Source organism: Cheilinus undulatus, linkage group 24 (assembly GCF_018320785.1).
Source record: "Cheilinus undulatus linkage group 24, ASM1832078v1, whole genome shotgun sequence".
Taxonomy (NCBI): domain Eukaryota; kingdom Metazoa; phylum Chordata; class Actinopteri; order Labriformes; family Labridae; genus Cheilinus; species Cheilinus undulatus.
This window is the reverse complement of record NC_054888.1, coordinates 9,196,558-9,216,368: the sequence shown is the minus strand read 5'-3', so window position 1 is coordinate 9,216,368 and position 19,811 is coordinate 9,196,558. Positions and strand designations below refer to the sequence as shown.

At 37.4% G+C, this 19,811-nt stretch overlaps 1 protein-coding gene across 1 annotated transcript; it reads right to left on the bottom strand.

Moving 5' to 3' along the window:
- Positions 1-2,978: 2,978 nt before the first annotated feature.
- On the bottom strand, positions 2,979-12,186 carry enpp4 (ectonucleotide pyrophosphatase/phosphodiesterase 4). The gene is made up of 8 exons (XM_041781454.1): positions 12,062-12,186; positions 9,304-9,517; positions 8,929-9,222; positions 8,646-8,750; positions 6,114-6,312; positions 5,796-5,969; positions 3,775-4,044; positions 2,979-3,676 (listed from the first exon to the last, which is right to left on the bottom strand). The coding sequence occupies exons 2-8, from the start codon at positions 9,514-9,516 to the stop codon at positions 3,591-3,593; spliced, it is 1,341 nt and encodes a 446-aa protein (XP_041637388.1). The 5' UTR covers position 9,517; positions 12,062-12,186; the 3' UTR covers positions 2,979-3,590.
- Between the last annotated feature and the right edge of the window lie 7,625 nt (positions 12,187-19,811).

The window sequence follows — 19,811 nt, the reverse complement described above, 5'->3', positions numbered from 1 at the left end:
GGAGAATTATTTTAGAGTTTTAGAATAAATAAGTGCCCAAGAATTTTCCCACCTCTCACAACTGAGCTAAATATTAAACCAGAGCTAACAAGTTAGCTTAAAAGAGGAATAAGGGAGAAAATTGCTAGCTAGCTAGAGCTAGCTCAGTTCAAAGATGTACACATAATTCAAACTATTAAATATAATACAGTGCACTAAAAATAAACAGGGTGTGGTTTTATTTCCATTTAATAGTGCCTTCAGAAATTCCACAATGGAACAAAAAATTAGCATTAGCAGTATTTGCTACCCTTTCTGCCAACAATTTTTTGAAGGAATTGCCTGTTAGCACATCTTTATTCGCTCTTAAGTGCTGAATCTCTTGAACTGGGGGTTATAAATGAGGGAAATGGTGTCAAACAGAGTTGTTGTCTTCTGTCCTTGTAGGTGGAGATGTAATTTGCTGTGCCTAGCTAAAATTTCTAGCACTCAGTCCATAAAACCACTACTTTTAATTTAATTTTTATGTAGTTAGTATTTGAGATACAAAGTGTTAGGTCATATGTTTGAGTTGCTAAACAGTTACCATTTTCTCCCCATTTCCAGTTTTGTATGCTAAGCTAAGCTAAATATCTCCCGTCTGTAGTTACATATTTAGCATACAGGCATAAGAGTGGTATTCATTGCCTCATATAACCCTTTGAAACCCCCTTTTCTGTTTAAAATGCATTGTAAGGGTCAGTCTTAGCAACCCTGGATGCCATAACAGTAAATAGCTTCATGCTTATGTTAATTAGCAGTCAAAAATAATCAAAAGAATAGCAAAAAAAAACCCTTTTTTTTAACCATGAAAGCTGGTGCTGTCTGACCAACACCTCTCAACTTCACTGTAGAAGTGATGGCTGCTGTCATCAACGGTGTTCAAACCACTCCTGCATCGGCTCATAAAACACCATTCAGGAATCTTCAGATCTCTGAGGGATTCCCAAATACACTCAGAATGTTTCTGACCATCCACTAACGAATCAGGAGAGAAACGAGAAAGCACATTTGTGTAATTCTTGTTTTGTCTGTGTACTCTGTGTCTATGATAGTGAAGTATTCTGGCAAAGAGTTGAATGATATTTTCAATGGCTCCAGGTGGCCAATATTAGGAAATGTGTTATTTTTGTTACAATACCTCCTGAAAATAAAGTCTATTTATCTGTGAAGAGACAAAGATTTACAATAAAACAGATGACATAGAAATTATGACAGATTTTAAATTATGTAGAGCAGATATAAATAAAAACATGTACAGTTCATTTGGTTTTGAACACAATTCAAAAATGTATATGCGTCAGTATTGAGTTTGATTTTATATATTTACCATTTTATTACATTGTATTGTTGTGACTGCAATGGAGAAAAAAATATAAAGGAATATAAATTGATTTTTTCCAAATGTGTGTCACTTTTCCTTTTTTATTCCAGAACACTGGATATGTTTTTCTTCATTTCAACACAAAAGTTAGTTAAATTTTACATCAGTGGTTCTCAATTTGTGTGGAAAGTCCAGGTGTGCCATGGGAATTTGTACGGTACATTATTACTACAACTGTATTGCAAGTACTGGCCTGCCCACAGATCGGGCTGGACCCCTGAAAAACCCCAGATAATGGGCCCTCCCCAGCTGGGATTTTTTGATGACAGAGTATGTGTGTTGGATCAGTAGCATTGGTGCTAGCATCCTGGCTAACAGGTATCTCATTAAGAAATGAAAAGCATGGCAAGCCATTATTGGGTTGAAATAGGTGTTGAGATTATTATTCCAGGCAACCTTTAACCAAGTTAACCAGTTTTTCTACCCATTTTGCCACTTCCTTTGACAAACCATTTTGCTGCTTTTTTTTTTCTTTCTTTCTTCTTTTTTTTTTTTTTAGCATTTTTGCCACTACTTACTACTACTTTTAACCCATTTTTGCTACTTTTTTGGAACTTTTGCCACATTTAACCCATTTTTGCTACCTTCTTGCCACTTTTCGCCCATTTTTGCTACTGTTTGGCCATTTTTTGCCTTTTTTGTCATTACATTTAACCCCTTTTAGCAACTTTTTGTTGCCACTTTTCTGCCACTTGTGATTTATTTTGCCACCTTTCTGACACTTCAACCCATTTATGCCACCTCTTTACCAATTTTTGCCCACTTTTGCCTTTATTTGACCACTTTTTTGGCCAAAATTTGCCCTTTTTATCACTTTGACCCATTTTTACCACCTTTTTACAACATTTAACCCTTCTTTTAGGCCACTTGAAACCCATTTTTACCACTATTTTGACACTTTCAACAAGTTTTTGCCAATTTCAACCCATTGTTTGGCCACTTTACCCATTTTCACCCATTTCTGACTTTGTTTTGCCACTTTTTGCCCAGTTTGCCATGTTTGTTCATCCCTTTTAACCCATTTTTGCCACCTTTTGCCCACTTTTGCTATCTCCATGATCCCCCAGTTGGCTGGGCCCCAGGAAGCTCTCCCCTTTATAGGCCACATTGACAATAACATTATTTAAAAAGTCTTTTTTGTATCAATCTAAATATGGTGTGCCTTGAGATTTTGGCTTAACTTTAGGTGTGCCTTGGGCGAAGTAAAGTTTGAAAACCACTGGTTTACACCATACTGGCCAGACTTTACACTGGAACTGCTTAATGGTGCAAACTTTTCAAATTCACAGGGATGGAGGACTTTGCAAATGAAAAAAAACATCAGTTATCTTTAAATAAATTGTACAGCCACATGAAACTGCATCGAAATCTTTAAGAAAAGGAGTAAAAATTTGAGTAGCACATAAAAGGTAGAAATAAACACTACATGCCACACATAAATGTTACTTACTTGCCTCATTTCAAACACCACTTAAAAAAAAAGAATTTTTCAGGGTAAATATGACCTTGTAGTATTTGTATGGATCATAGTTTTATTCCTTTATCTTAACGGCTAGGAAGCACCGAAAAAAGCCTCTTTAGAAAAGTAATTTGAGTTTAATAGTAGTTTTCCCTTTTCATACAATTAATAAACAATAAGATGTGTCACTTCAGCTCCCTTATTTTTGAAAAATGCAGTCATGGATAAAAGAAGAAGACCATAGCTGTCTCCTCTAAAATATGAGAGTAGAAACAATCCATTCAAACATATATTTTTGTGGTCCTTCCTCTTCTTCAAGATGATTCAGTGAGGTACAATATAAACATGAAAACAGTCTACTGGCTCCCTCTGCTGACAGAAAGTAACAGTACAAGTACAAAAAATGATCTGCTCACATTTTGTAGAAACAATGCCACTAAATTTTCACAATAAAGTTATTAATCTCAGTTTAAATAATATTTTAAAACGGTAACATTTCCCTTTAAAAATTGCATTCCACTAAAATGACTAGCTCCTATCACATTTTTAAGTATTTTGTAGCATGAATGAAACAGCAGTGACTTTCTCAACAGTTGGTATCAGTCAGTAAAACAGACATCCTGATCAAGTTCCTGCAAAAATGTCCTTGACAGGCTCTGTGGGACTTGCCATTGGGTCGAGTGTGGTTGTTAGTTTTTAGGGTGCCATCGAAACCACAAAAGCCTTAAGTCAAAGAAAGTCATGATCTCCCTCGACTCTGTTCTTCGGGATGAGGGGTTCTGACGTTTTTCTGCGGCACACCAGTTTGAACACAACTGAAAAATACAAGAACTGTTAGTGGGAGGCACTGAAAAGATGCTGCAGAAACTGCAGAAAAGATGCACCATTGAATTGTTGCAAACTTCAGACTTACTTGCAACTGCAGCGATCAGCAGCAGGATGCCCACTAACAGACGGACCGTCATGTCGACATCCCAGCAGGATTCACCTGCCAGCAAGCACCGGGCTTGGGTCATGGAGCCGTTATTGGGCTGCGGGGGCACCGACAGCAGGTGGCACATGAGCGGGTAAATGTCAACACTATGTAATCTTTTGATTTTGTAACCCTGACGGAAACTTGGACCAGTGGCTGCAAAGAAGGGGTGCATGCTTGGTAGAGCATTGTCGTAGCCGTGATCACCCACTAAAGAAATAAAAAAAAAAGAGAAAGGGTGGGTAACGGGACTCAGATTGGTGCAGAGATGAAGAGTGGAATTGCTGACCTTCATAAAAATCAAACAAAAACCCAATGTCAAACATCGCAAAATTCAGCTGACGTTTTACACTTCAATTCCAAAAAGTTGGGATGCTGTGAAAAATCTAAATAAAAACAGAAATGCAATGATTTGCAAATTTCATAACCTCATATTTTCTTCACAATAGAACATTAAAACATATCAGATGAAAATAAGACATTTTACCATTTCATAGAAAGAGCTTGAGCAGCAACATGTTTCAAAAAAGTTGGGACGGGGCAACAAAAGGCTGGAAAAGTGGTGCCAATTTAAAAAAAACAGCTGGAGAAGCATATTGCAACTTACTATGTTAACTGGCAACAGGTTAGTAAAATAAATGGGCATTAAAGGAGCATTTTAGAGATGCAGAGTCTCTACATGGGCAGAGGTTCAACAATCTGCAAAAATCTGGAGAAAATACTGGATGCTCTTGATCTTCAGACCCTCAGCCATTAAAAATAAAACAGGCATGATTCTGTACTGGACATCACTGCATGTGCTCAGGAACACTTCCAGAAAACACTGTGCAAATGCAAGCTGAAGCTGTATCATGCAAAGAAGAAGCCATATGTGAACACAATCCACAGTCTTCTCTTAGCTAAAGCTCATTCAAAATGGACTGAGGCAAAATGGAAAACTGTTCTGTGGTCAGATGAATCAAAACATGAAATTCCCTTTGGAAACCATGGACGCTGTGTCCTATTGACTGAAGAGTAGAGAGACCACAAGATAGCCTGTATCTCTGTGGGGTTGCACTAGTGCCTATGGCCTAAAGAGGCACTATCAATGCTGAAAGTATATGCTTCCATCCATACGTCTCTTTTAAGGAAGGCCTTGTATATTTGAGCAAGAAAATGCTAAACCACATACCACATGCATTACAGCAGCACAGCTTTGTAACAAGAGATTCAGGGTCCTGAACTGAACCTGCAGTCCAGACCTTTCTCCATTTGGCACACAGGAAAAATCTAGCAAAGAGGACCCAGGATTGTTGAGCAGCTGGAATCCTACATCAAACAAGAATGGGACAACATTCCTCTCCAAAACTCCAGCAACTGATCTCCTCACTTCCAAGACTGTTGTTAAAAGGACAAGGGGTGCTACTAAATGGTAAATATGGCCCTGTCCCAACTTTTTTGAGACGTGTCTCTGCCGTCAAGTTCAAAATGAGTTAAAATTTTTCATGCAATGGTAGAATGTCTCAGTTTGAACATCTGATGTGTTGTTTATGTTCTATTGTGAGTAAAATGGAAAACTGTTCTGTGGTCAGATGAATCAAAATTGCTGCCACAAAATTCAAAATGAGCTAATATTTTTCCCAAAATGTTAAAAGTCTTAATTTCAACATCAACAATAAAATATGGGTTTATGAGATTTGGAAATTACTGCATTTAGCTTTTATTTACATTTTACACAGCACCCCAACTTTTTTGGAATTGGGGTTGCACAAAAAGCTAAACTTTTCTTTTAAATGAGTCATCAAAACGAGGCTATTACACTATTTCTGGGGAGATTTTGTGACACATAGAGCATAATTTGGCCTTGGTATTTTAAAATATTTGAGGAAAGAAAAATAAGAGTATGCACAATTGGCGTTAACATTTCTAATGACTTTGTTGCTGATTAATCATAATATTGAGAAAATAAGCAACATGCTTACATCTATTGATGTTGTTCCCATTCTGCACAATTGTCCAGCCCTCATCAGCAACCACAATGACCGGCTGAATGCGTACGTTGTTGCTGTAATGCAGCCTGTCAGGGATGTCTTTCTTCAAATATGCTTTCATGTGAGAATGGCACTTATTCAGCTGGTTGACAATGCTCTCTGGATCTGCAAAATACATTCACTGAAATATGAGGAAAGCCGTGTGAATACCTCCACAAGTAAAGGAGGCAAATTTCTTTAGCCGTACATTCAAAAAACAAAGCTTTTATTCGGTATGTCAGACTGAGACTCTGCTATGGACTTGGTTACCTTCATGAGGGAAAATTGCTGCCACAGGTGTGAGGTCTACCACTGTGTAGGTGTCTGGACTGATGCAGTCATCCAGCCGTATGAGGCGCTCCGTGGAGACCTGAGTCATGCCGTGGTCGCTGACTATCAGGACGTTGACGTGACCCCAGAGGCCTGTCCGTTTCAGCTCTGAGACCAGCACGCCAATGTTGTCGTCAACCTGGACTCAAATAAAAGATGAAGAGTTAAGTCCGTAGAGCAACGTTGTGTAGACAAATGGTCAGATGGGATTCAGGACAAACAAACATTCTGACTTGTAGTACTAAAGCTTTGCTTTGTCCCTTTGGTGTCTAAAGCTTGGGCAGTCATTTTCAGGATTTTGAGGAACCAGTCAGATTTCAGAGGGCCCTGTTTAGCCCTGACTACCACTAGCTCTACCCCTGAAAAGTTCTTGATGCTGCTATTTGCTGTGATAATCCATCAGGACATTATTAATCAAGATATCTTCATGTCAAAATGTTTGTTTACAGATTTAACATGGTAGCACTGCCTTGTGCTAAAAACAAGAAGTTTAATACATTTAAGCACAAGCTTCATGTTTTTATGTCAGCCACATTTCATTTTATCTCTAGAATTTGCAGAGGGCCAATCAAAAATGGTCTGCGGGCCACATCTGGCCCCTGGGCCACCCTTTGGACACCACTGGTCTAGCATTTCAGGAAGTTGCGAACAACCCATATTCCAAAAAGTTGGGACTTTATTAGATATTAGCTTATTTTGAATTTGATGGCAGCAACACATCTCAAAAAAGTTGGGACAGGGCAACAAAAGGCTGGAAGAGTAAGTGGTATTAATAAAAATCTGGAGGAGCATTTTGAAACTGTCAGGTTAACTGGTAGGACATCAGCAACATGGCTGGGTATAAAAGGAGTGTTTTAGAGAAGCAGGGTCTCTCATATGTGGCTCAAGGTAAAAATGCAGACTTCAAATTTCCCACTATCTCTAGTACATGATATCATCAAAAGATTCAGAGAATCTGGAGAAATCTCTGTGAACAATGGACAAGGCTGAAGGTTAATACTTAAGCCGTCAGGTGACACTGCAATAATTAAAAACAGGCATGTTTCTATAATGGAAATCCCTGCATAGGGCTCAGGAACACTTCTAAAAATCACTGTCTGTCTATGTATCATCTGTATCATGCAAAGAGGAGGCCATATGTGAACACGATCCAGAAAAGCAGCTGTCTTCTTTAAGCCAAAGCTCATTTAGTTGAGTGTGAAAGCACTTCGTAAAACCTTGTTTGCTAGTGCAAAGTGCTATATAAGGAAAGTTATTATTATTATTATTTAAAATGGACTGAGGCAAAACGGAAAACTGTTCTGTGGTGAACTCAGTTGGCTGTGTCATCCATGAATGCAAGTTAAAGCTGTATCATGCAAAGAAGAAGCACTATGTGAACACGATCGAGAAACACCAGCATCCTCTCTCAGCCTAAGCTTGTTCAAAATGGGCTCACACTAAATGGAAAACTGTTCTGTGGTCAGATTGATCCAAATTTTTTTTTTTTTTGGGAAACCAACCATTGCATTAGTGCCTATGGTGTGGGCAGCTTTCACATCAGGAAAAGGCACTATCAATGCTGAAAGTTTCGGTCCCATCCTTGCATAGGCCTTGCATATTTCCGAAAGATAATGCTATACCGCATCCATCACGACACCATGGCTTCACAAGAGAAGAATACAGGTGTTGAACTGGCTTGCCACTAATCTTAAAGGTACAGTGTGTAAAATTGGGACTATCAACATCTAACAGTCAATTCTGGAGTGTGATGCTCATTTCTCTGGTGATAACTGTGGGAACCAGTGAAGTTTAAAAATCAATACATGCTTAACTGTTATTTGGTTCCTTCTGTGGTGCCATAGAAACAGGCAAAATGCAAAAATCCAAGATGGCTCCTTCCTTTGAGGGGACCCTCCCTATGTATGAATAAAAGGTTTATTCTGAGTTAATTTAAAATACAAATTAAAAAAATGTGTTATCAGATGTCAACACTAATTGAGATCAATCTACTTATAAATGTTATGTTTCATTTTAACCAAGCTTGTTTTGCTAAATGCTAATAGGCTAAATATTACACACTGCACCTTTAACCTTCCACTAATAGAAAACATTTGATGCACTATAAAAGCACAAATCCAGCAAAGATGACCAAGGATGTTTGAGCAGCTAGAACCCTACATCAGGCGAGAATGGGACGACATTCCTGACCCGCAACTCGAGCAACTGCTTTCCTTACTTACCAGATGTTTAAAGCCTGTTGTTAAAAGAAGAGGGGCTGCTACACAGTAGTTAATAGATGATGTGAAGATGTGTTGCTGCCACCTAATCCAGAATGCGCTAATACAATGGAAAAGTGTCTCAATCTCATCATCTGATATGTTGTCTGTGTTCTCGTGTCAATAAAATACGGGGTTGTGAGGTTGAAAAATCATTGCATTCTGAAAATATTTGCTGCTACAGCTTGTTTCAGTCTTGTTCTAGCAACTATACCTCCTTCAAAACTTTGCCCATAGCAGTTGTGTTGTCAGGGCCATAAAAGTGACCTGACCTGTCTGGCTCCTCCCAGTAGAGAGTGGCAAACTTCACTCCGTCCTCCTGGTGGAATGAAACATTAAAAGAAGGCATTACACAATGGTTACTTACCCTGAAAGCATTCCACACATCATTGCCTAGTTAGAAAGGTATCGCTAGCTTAAGATGTGGCTAGAAATCTTTAAAGGGAAAAATGCAGGTGAAAAACAGTAAAATACGAGTGACATTTCAAATTCTCCACCTTCCCATCGCCCAGAATCCAGTTTGTCACATTCTCCACTCGTTGCCGGAATGTCACAGCAGAGTTGTAGGGCAGGAAATACGTTGGCGTGCGGTTTCTGATGGCTAAATCTGAGCCAGGCCACATCCCCCCTGCCGTCTTGTAGCCCGAGTCAAGTGCTGTGACCCAAATGGGCTCCGCCTCGTTCCACCACCACTGCTCATTTTTAGCCCCAGCGTGGAAGTACGTGTGACTGACTGGGTCGTACATATAATTGGCGACGATGCCGTGAGATTCAGTGTACAGCCCTGTCACCTATAGAGGGAAACAAAGACTATTTTTTTACTCCACACACATTTTCATCAGTTTAAATCCGATGTAGAGAACTGCTGTTACCAGAGTATAGTGGTTTGGAAACGTCTTGGTGATGAAGGCGTTGGTGAGCTCCTCCACTAATACTCCCTGGCCGTACAGGAGCTTCAGGTTCACCATCGGGAACCTCTGCAGGTAGTCCGCTCTGAAACCATCAAATGACACCAGCAGCAGAGGTGGAGGACCTTGTTGAGCTCTTACACCACACAGGAAAGCCAGCAGTAGTTTTAGTGTCATCCTGAGGGGGAAGTGAAAGAATTTTTTCTATTTCTACACATGGCTAGACAGGGTGGGTAACTACTGACTAAAGCAGAAGTAAAATGACAGCACTTTTATATGACCCGTCCTTATTGGCAATACAACATGAGAATATTCATCTCAGAAGTCATGTGTAGTCAAAGCCAAACAACTGGACAGTTCTATGTCATAGTCAGAAAGCTATTGCTAGCTAGCCATCGTGCTAGCCTCATCACAATTTAATCTTTCCACAATCATGAAAACAAGATAACCATGATCACACAATTACTGTGCCACATGTGGTTTTGTCAGCAGGATTTGACATCTGGTAATTTGTATTACATCTAAAAAACTTTTTAATGTTTATGTGTAAGAATGAAGGAATGTTTTGTTAGAAGTATTTGAAGTAAAGACAAGTCGTGTTTAATCTACACAACATAATTAAGTTGATTTAATATACAAATATCAATCACAGTTCTTAATACAAATATGAGTATGTTTTTTTTTAAAGGGTGGTTTTGTTTGATCTACATAGTGAATACAACTTGGGTTTACTGAAATTTCATTTATTATAAAGACAGAATTAAGTAATTTAAAAAAAAAACTAATTTTGTTCAGTCTATTTTAAAAAGTTAAAATGATTTTAATGGGATTTTTTCAGTTCATGAACAAATCAAATGAGTAATTTATACAAAGATTTATCTGGCTTGAGCTACAAAAAAATGTATGCAAAAAATAGCCTTTTTTTAAGAAGATCTGTCTGGATATTCTTTATCAGTATAAGTAATACCAGTAGACCACATTTTATTTTATTTTATTTTTAATTTTTTTATTTATTTATTTTTGCAAATAGAAGTTATTTTGAAAGTCTTGAACTGTAAAACAAAAAAACTGAAAATACTCAAAATTTGTCTTTCACATATTTCATTTTGAACAATCACGCCATCCAAAGTAGGCTAATCTGCTCGACGACAAGCAACAAAAACTGAAAGGGTGACCTTTGACCCAGGAAGTACTCTTCCACAGATTCCAGTACCTCATCCTGTCTATACTGTCCGGTACGTGAGACTTATCTGAGTGGGTAACTTCACTCAGGGTGCAAAAGTGTCAAACGCCAAGAAGCATTCTTGGAAAAGTATCTAGATTTAGGGATGGCTGTCAAATAATTTGAGTATAATGACTGTGATTGAGTACTGTTAACTCAAATTTTAAAATGTTTTTAACATTTTTCCCTCAAAATATACTTAAGTAAAATAACCGATTCAAAAATGCACAAGTACACAAAAGAGCTAGTCAAATACAGTAATCTGCGTAAATGTTATTAGTAATGAAAATATCTAAATAAATACAGCAATATTACACCAAGTATTAAACAATATTAGAATTTTAAATGTGGATATGAATAAAGTAAAAAATCAATATCTGTTATAAAAATATAATTCCTAGATACCCAATCTTTGATAATTTTTGAGTTACTAAAAATTGCCGGCAAACTGCCGCACAGTTTTGGTGCCAACACTTGGCAATGTATTTGTGCAATTTAGCTAAACCCCTCCCTGTTTTGCTTGCTGCAGCTCTTGGTTAAAATATAACTCAAGATTAGGCCTGAGCTTAGCAATTTGGGAAAATAAAAACATTGAACTTGTTTTTTTTTTTTGTTGTTGTTTTTTTTTGTAAATTATGCGACTGAGATTCAATCGCTATAATTAGTCTTATTTTATAAGATTCTTATCTTGTGTATCTTTAACAAACATAGAGAATAGATTCTTTATTATAACTTATACAAAATAGATTAAATTAGAGCTGAATTATTTTGAAATAATACCTGATTGCAATTATTTCGACTCATATTACAAACTGGATGAGAACTGTTGTGCTGCAGGGGATTATTTTTATGCCATTATCAATTTTATTAAGAAAATCATATTTAAAAATAACATCTCCTCTTCAAAAAATGTATATAACTGATATTTTGACAAACGATTTATGTTAAAGATATTTTCGCACCTTCTGCGATTTGAAAATTACAGAGGGACATATGCGATTTAATCCCAATTTCGATTAACTGTCCTCAGAAAGTGTTGAAATACTGAGAGATTCGACAATTTACGACGGACCAAACCAACAAACACGCTTATAAAAGATATAGTAGTTATATATATATTAAAATGAACTGGGAACAATGTTAGGTTCTCAATAAAATGCATTTCTATGCTGTTGTGGGCAGTTTATTTAATATCTAATGCATCCACTTTCTCCCTATAAATTGTATTTTACATTAGAAACCAGGCTTTTTACAGCTGAGTACTAAAGAACTTTCGTTTAAGATTTTTAGCAGGAAACCACAAACAGGAAGTCACAATTGTTAACACGACACGACGACACTTTAACGTACTTTTTGCACAATAATTACAGACATTGCGGAGGTGGAGTAAAGACTGGGTTACCCTAAATGTATTCGGCATTTTTTTTACATGAGTTAATTCACAAACATTAGCCAGTGTGACAGTTCACATAAAGCCGACAGTCTTTTCAATAAAGTTACCTGAAACAGAGGTGACGAGCAGCTTTCCTCCACGCATTACAGTTGAAACTCTTTTCCCTTTTGTATGAGCACCATCATCAACTTCCTTGCCATAAACAAATACTAAGGGGGTTATCAAGTTAGCGAGGTCCATTATACATTTCAACAGGTGCGGCTTTTCAAAATAAACTTCCTGTTGAAACGCCACACGACGGTCAAGCCGATAAATATGATAACTTTCAACAGTATGGTAGTTTTCTGTATGGTAGCCATTACAGTTGTCAGTAATTATGAATACAAATGCATAATACCTGTTTATATCGTAAAATTAGAAAACAGCATGATCTTATTTTAGCACAAATGCACTTTACTTCCGCTCTTGTTGTGACTAGCTTTACGCTAGCAGCGATTCAGCGTTCTTATTGGGGAAGGTGGGACAACAGGTGTGACTGGTTTTCTGGTCGAATAAAGGGTGTGGATAGATGACGTACAAGAACCTGAATATCTTCACAGAGGAAAAGTTATTTCTTTAAATGGTCCGTTTTTGAAGGAAAAATCGCTTTGTAAAGGACTCTATGATGACGTAATGCTGTGGTAAATAAGAAGTGCGTGACTAAGAACGACACAATCTACACAGCATCACAATGCAACATTGTACTGCAATTCACCAGACAGGCTAAATGTCATAAATAACCACTAGTAAACAAACACACGGTCAGTATGAGAAGTCTAGCAAACTGAAAGGATAATTACCTACTAAAACAACTAAAACTAAATAAAGACCGTCATCAGGTCTATGCTCAATCCAAATAAAGACGAAATGAGAAAATAACTTCCTTATTTACACAATAATATCTATTCTGCGTCACAGAAAAGTACACAAGACAGTTCCTTTAGTTCATACAATGTAGTTCTTATTCATTTTTAGTCTACATAAGTTATGTACAGGGCTTTCATAAAGTATTCAGACCCCTTTACGTTTTTGAATTTTCCTTATGGTGCATCTGGATGCTATTGTGGATTAAAACTTTTTTTTTTGTCATTAATATCCACTGATACCTATAACGAAAAGTGAAAACAGAATTTTAGGCATTTCTGCAAATTAACAAAAATGTAAATTAATAAATAAAAAAATAATTCAAAACAGGAACTCTTGTTATTCTGTTTTTAGTTTTTGAAAAAAAAATTAAAAAACTGAAAAATATGTAATTTTCTTTATTACATTTCACCTACAAACAAATAATTTTTTTTTAATTGTTCAATTTTTTAAAAAATATTTATTTATTTATTTAAGTATTTATGCATTTATTTATTTGATATTATTTTTATTCAACTTTTGAAAAAGTGAAAAATGAGTAATTTTCTTTAATACGTTTCAATCATGCAAACGAAATAATTTTTTTTAATTGTTCAATTTTTACAAATATTTATTTATTCATATATTTATTTAAGTATTTATGCAATTATTTATTTGATATTATATTTTATTCAATTTTTGAAAAAGTGAAAAACGAGTAATTTTCTTTAATACATTTCAATCCCACAAATGAAAGAAAAACATTTTTTAAATTGTTTAGTTTTTCAAATATTTATTTATTTATACCTTTATGTATTTATTTCTGTATTTATCCATTTATTTATTAAATATTTTAATTTTATTCAATTTCTTTAATAAAAGAGTCGAGGAAAATGACATCATGTGACCCAATGAGAACAATAAACATTTCAAAATAAAAGCAAAATAATAGTTTAATAATTGAAAATTTTATCGGTGCTGTAAACATGGATAAATACCTCCACCACTCCAGGCCTGTTATTGATATGAATTTATTTTTTCTTCTTATAATAAAATCCATTAATTAATCAATGCATTAACATCAATCTATTTATAATAAACTATAATAAACTGTACAAGTCAAATAAGCCAAAATTATTCTGTTATACACAATGGATGGCTATGTAAGCTTTTATTTTGACATGAGTGCTTTTATTTTGGAATGTTCAATCACATACTGGCCTGTTCTTGAGAAAACCCCAAAATATTATTGACAAAAACAAATTTAAATTCTTGAATTTTGGTTTTTGGTTTTCCAGTTTTGTGATTGAAATGAAAAAACTGAAAAATGTCTCATGGTTTTGTTTGTTTGTTTGTTTGTTTCATTTTTCAATTTTTTTTTATTTTAACTAAAAATTGACTTCCAAGTGTTTTTTTTTTTTTCTGATTTTTGAGGCTCGTTTCAAACAGGTAATTAAACCTGAAAATGACCTTGGTCCTCCTGTGTCTGAAGACATGAGGTCTGTTCAGAATGTGTGCTCCATGTGACATCACAGTGATAGTCGTCCAATTTAATACCTGCTTCTTATCTGATATCACCACCCACATGCCTTCACCTTCACATTCTTATTCTTTTCAAAGATGTGTCTGATAGTTATATAATCTATCAGATATGGGTCTAATGTGGGCTTAATTCTAAGGTTAGGAATTCATGCTTTAACAGATGCAGTTTGTGCTCATACCCAATGAATAATTAACTTCTTTGGCATCAAATCAATCGTTTATCATGTTGTATTCTCCTTTAAGGATCATCACTGTCCTCTCTTGGCATCGTTTCTACCTCTGCCCTGTCCAAAGTCCAAAGTTGTCTTTGATAAGACAGGCCCTCTTGGCATCACAGTCACTCTGTTGCACACCTGGCTAGCTTCACCATCTCTGTTTGACCTCTTCATTCAGAATGGATCCCTCTGGGAACGTCTACGAGAGCCCGGACAACACCTACCAGAACCAGTCCAACGTATATGACCTCAGCTACGAGGCCCCCGACGTCTCAGAGCTGGCAGCTCACTATGAAAACATCACAGAAGCTGCGGAACAAATACCTGATCCTCCTTCTTCTCCTCCACCTCGTCCGCCATCAGAGGAAAGACGAGGGAGTTCCTCTTCATCGTCTTCTTCGTCGTCCTCATCATCGTCACATGCCGAACATGAAGAGGAGCAGGAGATGGAAGCCGGGTATAGAGACGAGGAGAAGGAGGAAGTGGATGAGGAAAGGATTGATGTGGAGGAGCACATCAAGGAGCTGAATTGGGAGATGGGTTCTCCACAGCCTGAGTTGGAAAGGAGGGACTCATCCCGCAGGTCTTCCTCATCATCATCGTCATCATCTTCATCGGCCTCTGAGAAGGATGAACCTGAAAGAAAAGATGCAGGAGATGTCACGCTTTATGTTAAGGTAGGAGAGAATTGGGAGCACAGTCATGTAATTGTAATATTTTATGGTATATATGTATGTGCACTCCAAAAATCTAATTTGCATGATTGCACTAAGAATCTTAGGAATCTCAGCCACAGTGACTTTCATATCACTTACTTATAAACAGGTGTGCAAGGTCAGCAACTATCTCTGCACTGTGGCACACCCATAGCCGGACTTAACAGGCTTTAGTCACCAAGCGTTCTTAAGAAGAAATTTTTAAAAACCCATTATCTAATTTTTGATATGTTTTCTTATATGTAATTTATTTTAAGCTTAGATCTAATTGCCCCTTCCTGTTATATTACATATTAACTGTGATTAACCACCTATTTTGGAAAGCTCAGTTCAGTTTTACTTGGCCTGCTTACTGCCAGACCTGTTGAAACAATTAATCAATCGCTTAAAAAAAGAAGGCTAAAGAGTCTCAGAAAGCGGCTCATCATGGCGTGATCTAAAGAGAACAGATAAGAAAAAAAGTCTTTGACATCTAGCCGTCTGGAAAGAGTTACAAAGCCATTCTAAGGCTTCGGGACTCCAGCATACCACATCGAGAGCCATTATCCACAAATGGAGAAAACCTGAAACAGTGGTGAACCTTCTGAACAGTGGCTCACCTAACTAAATTACTCAAAGAGTGCATGGATGACTCATCCAGGAGGTTACAGAAGAACCCAGGAGCCAATTCTAAGGCTTTGGGACACCAGCAACCCAAGTCGAGGGCCATTACCCACAAATGGAGAAAATTTGCAATAGTGGTGAACCTTCCCAGGAGTTGTCAGCCTACCAAAATATCTTCATGACCACATCAATGACTCATCCAGGAGGTCACAGAAGAACCCAGAGGCCACGTCTGAGGCTTCAAGAGCCATTATCCACAAATGAAGATAACTTGGAACAGTGGTGAACCATCCCAAGAATGAACAGCCAAACAAAATCACCAAGAGTGCATGACTCATCCAGGAGGTCACAGAAGAACCCAGAAGCCGTTTCTGAAGCTTCAGGCATTATCCACAAATGGAGAAAACTTGGAACAGTGGCGAACCTTCCCAGGAGTGACTGGCCTACCAAAATGTCTCCATAACTGCATCGATGACTTATCCAGGAGGTCACAGAAGAACCCAGAATCCATTTCTAAGGCTTTGGGACTTGTGCAAACTACTGTGAGAGCAATAACCCACAAATGGAGAAAACTTGCAACAGTGGTGAAACTTCCCTGGAGTGACCAGCCTACTAAAATTACTCCACAAGTGCATGGACAACTCATCCAGAAGGTCCCAGAACAACCCAGAAGCCAATTTAAAGACTTTGGGACTCCAGCAAACCACGTCAAGAGCCATTACTCACAAGTGGAGAAAACTTGGAACAGTGGTGAAACGTTTCTTGGAGTGGCTGGCCTACAAAAATTGCTCCAAGAGTGCATCAACAACTCATCCATAAGGTTACAGAAGAAACCAGAATCCATTTCTAAGGCTTTGGGACTTGTGCAAACCACTGTGAGAGACATTATACACAAATGGAGAAAACTTGGAACAGTGGCAAACCTTCCCAGGAATGGCCAGCTGACCAAAATACTAACAAGAGTGCATCAACGACTCACCCAGGAGGTCACAAAAGAACCGAGAATCCATGGGAGAGTTCCATGCAATAATCACTGCTGACCAAAAAGAACGCAAAGCCTCATCTCACATTTGCCAAAAGCTTCCCAGTTACTGACCTGGATGACTTGTTGTAATTGATGGAACCATGAATTCTGCTCTCGACCAGACAATCCTGAATGATAATGTTCAACAATTAGTTCGTGACCTCAAGTTCAAGCACACTTGAATTATGCATCAAGACAGTGGTCTGAAACATACCAGCAAGGCCCAAAATCTGTCCAGTGCGGCTGTGTTGTTGTTGCCAAGGGTGGCACAACCAGTTATTAGGTTTAGGAGGCAATTACTTTGTTCACATAGAGCCAGGTAGGTTTGGATGGCTTGTTTCAGGCCTCTCCCACACCTCACTTGTCACACAAGCTGCTATAAATAGGTCTTTATGTCATGTCATTACTCCATGTGATTCCTAATTTAACCTTAGCTGGAGTGCCAAGAATGTTCTGACTAAGTGCTTGAATAGTTGGGGATGGTTCCTGTCTCATGGCCATGTGAATTTCTCTCTGTATGTGAGTGTGTTGGATTGTCAACTTCCTGGAATTTGCTCTCTAGTCTTGTCTTGTCTTGTCTTTTTGAGTGGCTTATCTATGAATCAAAAAATAGCCAGCACCACCACACCCAGCACACTAACTAAATTTATTACAACCTCATACTAAAGTCCATTTGTAGTTAAGTATATACTGATAATCAATCTGACCCTTGAGACTGCAGCTTTATAAATGATAGCAATATAACTCTGAGGTCACTACAGTGGAGTTTAAATGATTCAGCTATACTATTGCGAGCTTTGAGAGGTGCACACCAAGTTCGGTAGCTTGCTTTCTAATGAACAAATGAAATAAAACAAAAATCTGCACTTAATTAAACTCTTCCACAAACACCCTAACTCTATGCATGTGTCTACTAAACTATTGTCATAGAGTCTGGCATTGCAAGCACCAATGACCCAGGTGTGTTTCACACTAGCCAAGAAGACCAAGAAGGAGTCACTTCATACATCAGGAGGCTTGTACAGGACTAAACAGGCTGGTGGCAGGGAATGCCAACAGTGTGAAGTCCTGAGCGCTGTGAAACAGGTTTTTACTGAGGCTAAGCTGTATTTTGCTCCATTCAGCTTTTTCTCAACCCTGACCAGTGTCCCAGTCCCTAGCAAAAAACACCCCCATAGCATGATGCTGCCACCATGCTTCACTGTTGGGAAGGTACAGGGCAAGTGATAAGCAGTGCTTTTTTTTTTTTTCCTTCTTTTTACCCCCAGACATAACGTTTGGAATTAAGGCCAAACAGTTCAGACCACAGAGTCTTTACCTACATTTGTTAAAGCTCACATTGCAAAAGCTAAATTAGCTACAGATAATGGGGTTACATAGCTAACATTGCCAGAGCTAAGTTAAAAAGGCAGCTATAAAAGCTACATACATACTTTATCTTCATAGCTATTTTGGCTTTAGCTACATTTGCTAAAGCTAATTGTTCTCAAACTAACTTAGCTATACATAATGGAGCTCCATAGCTAACAAAGATACATAGCTAAAGCTCAGATCACAAAGCAGCTATGTAAGCTACAAATATATATTATGGTGAGAAGTTATAGATAAAAAGAGCTACATAGCTAACATAGCTACATAGCTACAGCTAAGCTCACAAAGCAGCTATATAATCTACATACATACATGATATACTTTTATGTTCACTTTAGCTGCATTTGCTACTGCTCATGTTTCTCAAGCTAACTTAACCATAGATAATGGAGCTACAAAGCTAATATAGCTACATAGCTAAAACATAAGCTCACAAAGCAGCTATGTAAGCTACATACATGATCTACTTCTATGTTAGCTTTAGCTGCATTTGCCAAGCTCATGTTTCCCAAGCTAACTTAGCCACAGATAACATAGCTACATAGCTAACATAGCTACATCACTCAAACTAAGCTCATGAAGCAGCTATGTAAGCTACATACATAAATTATCTACTCCTATGTAAGCTTAAGCTAAGTTTGCTAAAGCTCATGTTTATCAAGCTGACTTAGCCATAGATAACAGAGCTAAATAGCTAACATAGCTATAATATAAAGGTAAGCCCACAAAGCAGCCATGAAAGCAACATACATACATGATCTACTTCTATGTTAGCTTTAGCTGCATTTGCTAATGCTCATGTTTCTCAAGCTAATTTAGCCATAGATAATGGAACTACATAGCTAACATAGCTACATAGCTAAACAAAGCTCACAAAGCAGCTATGTAAGCTACATACATGCATTTTCTATTTCCATGTTAGCTTCAGCTTTGTTTGCTGAAGCTCATGTTTCTCAAGCTAACTTAGCCACAGATAACAGAGCTACATAGCTAAAATAGGTACATAGGTAAAGTAAGTTTACAAAGGAGCTATGTAAGTTATATACTCAATTTTCTTCTCCGATGTTAGCTTTAGCTTTGTTTGCTAAAGCTCATGTTTCTCAAGCTTACTTAGCCATAGCTAACATAGCTATATAGCTAACATAGCTGTATAGCTGGAGTTAAGCTCACAAAGCAGCTATGTAAGCTACATACATAAATGATATACTTCTTTGTTGGCTTTAGCTGCATTTGCTAAAGCTCATGTTTGTCAAGCGTGCTTAGCCACAGGTAACAGAGCTACATAGCTAACATAGTTACATAGCTAAAAGTAAGCTTACAAAGTAGCTATGTAAGCTACATACTCAATTTTCTTCTCCAATGTTAGCTTTAGCTTCATTTGCTAAAGCTCATGTTTCTCAAGCTTACTTAGCCATAGCTAACATAGCTATTTAGCTAACATAGCTACATAGCTGGAGCTAAGCTCACATAGCAGCTATGTAGGCTACATACATAAATGATCTAC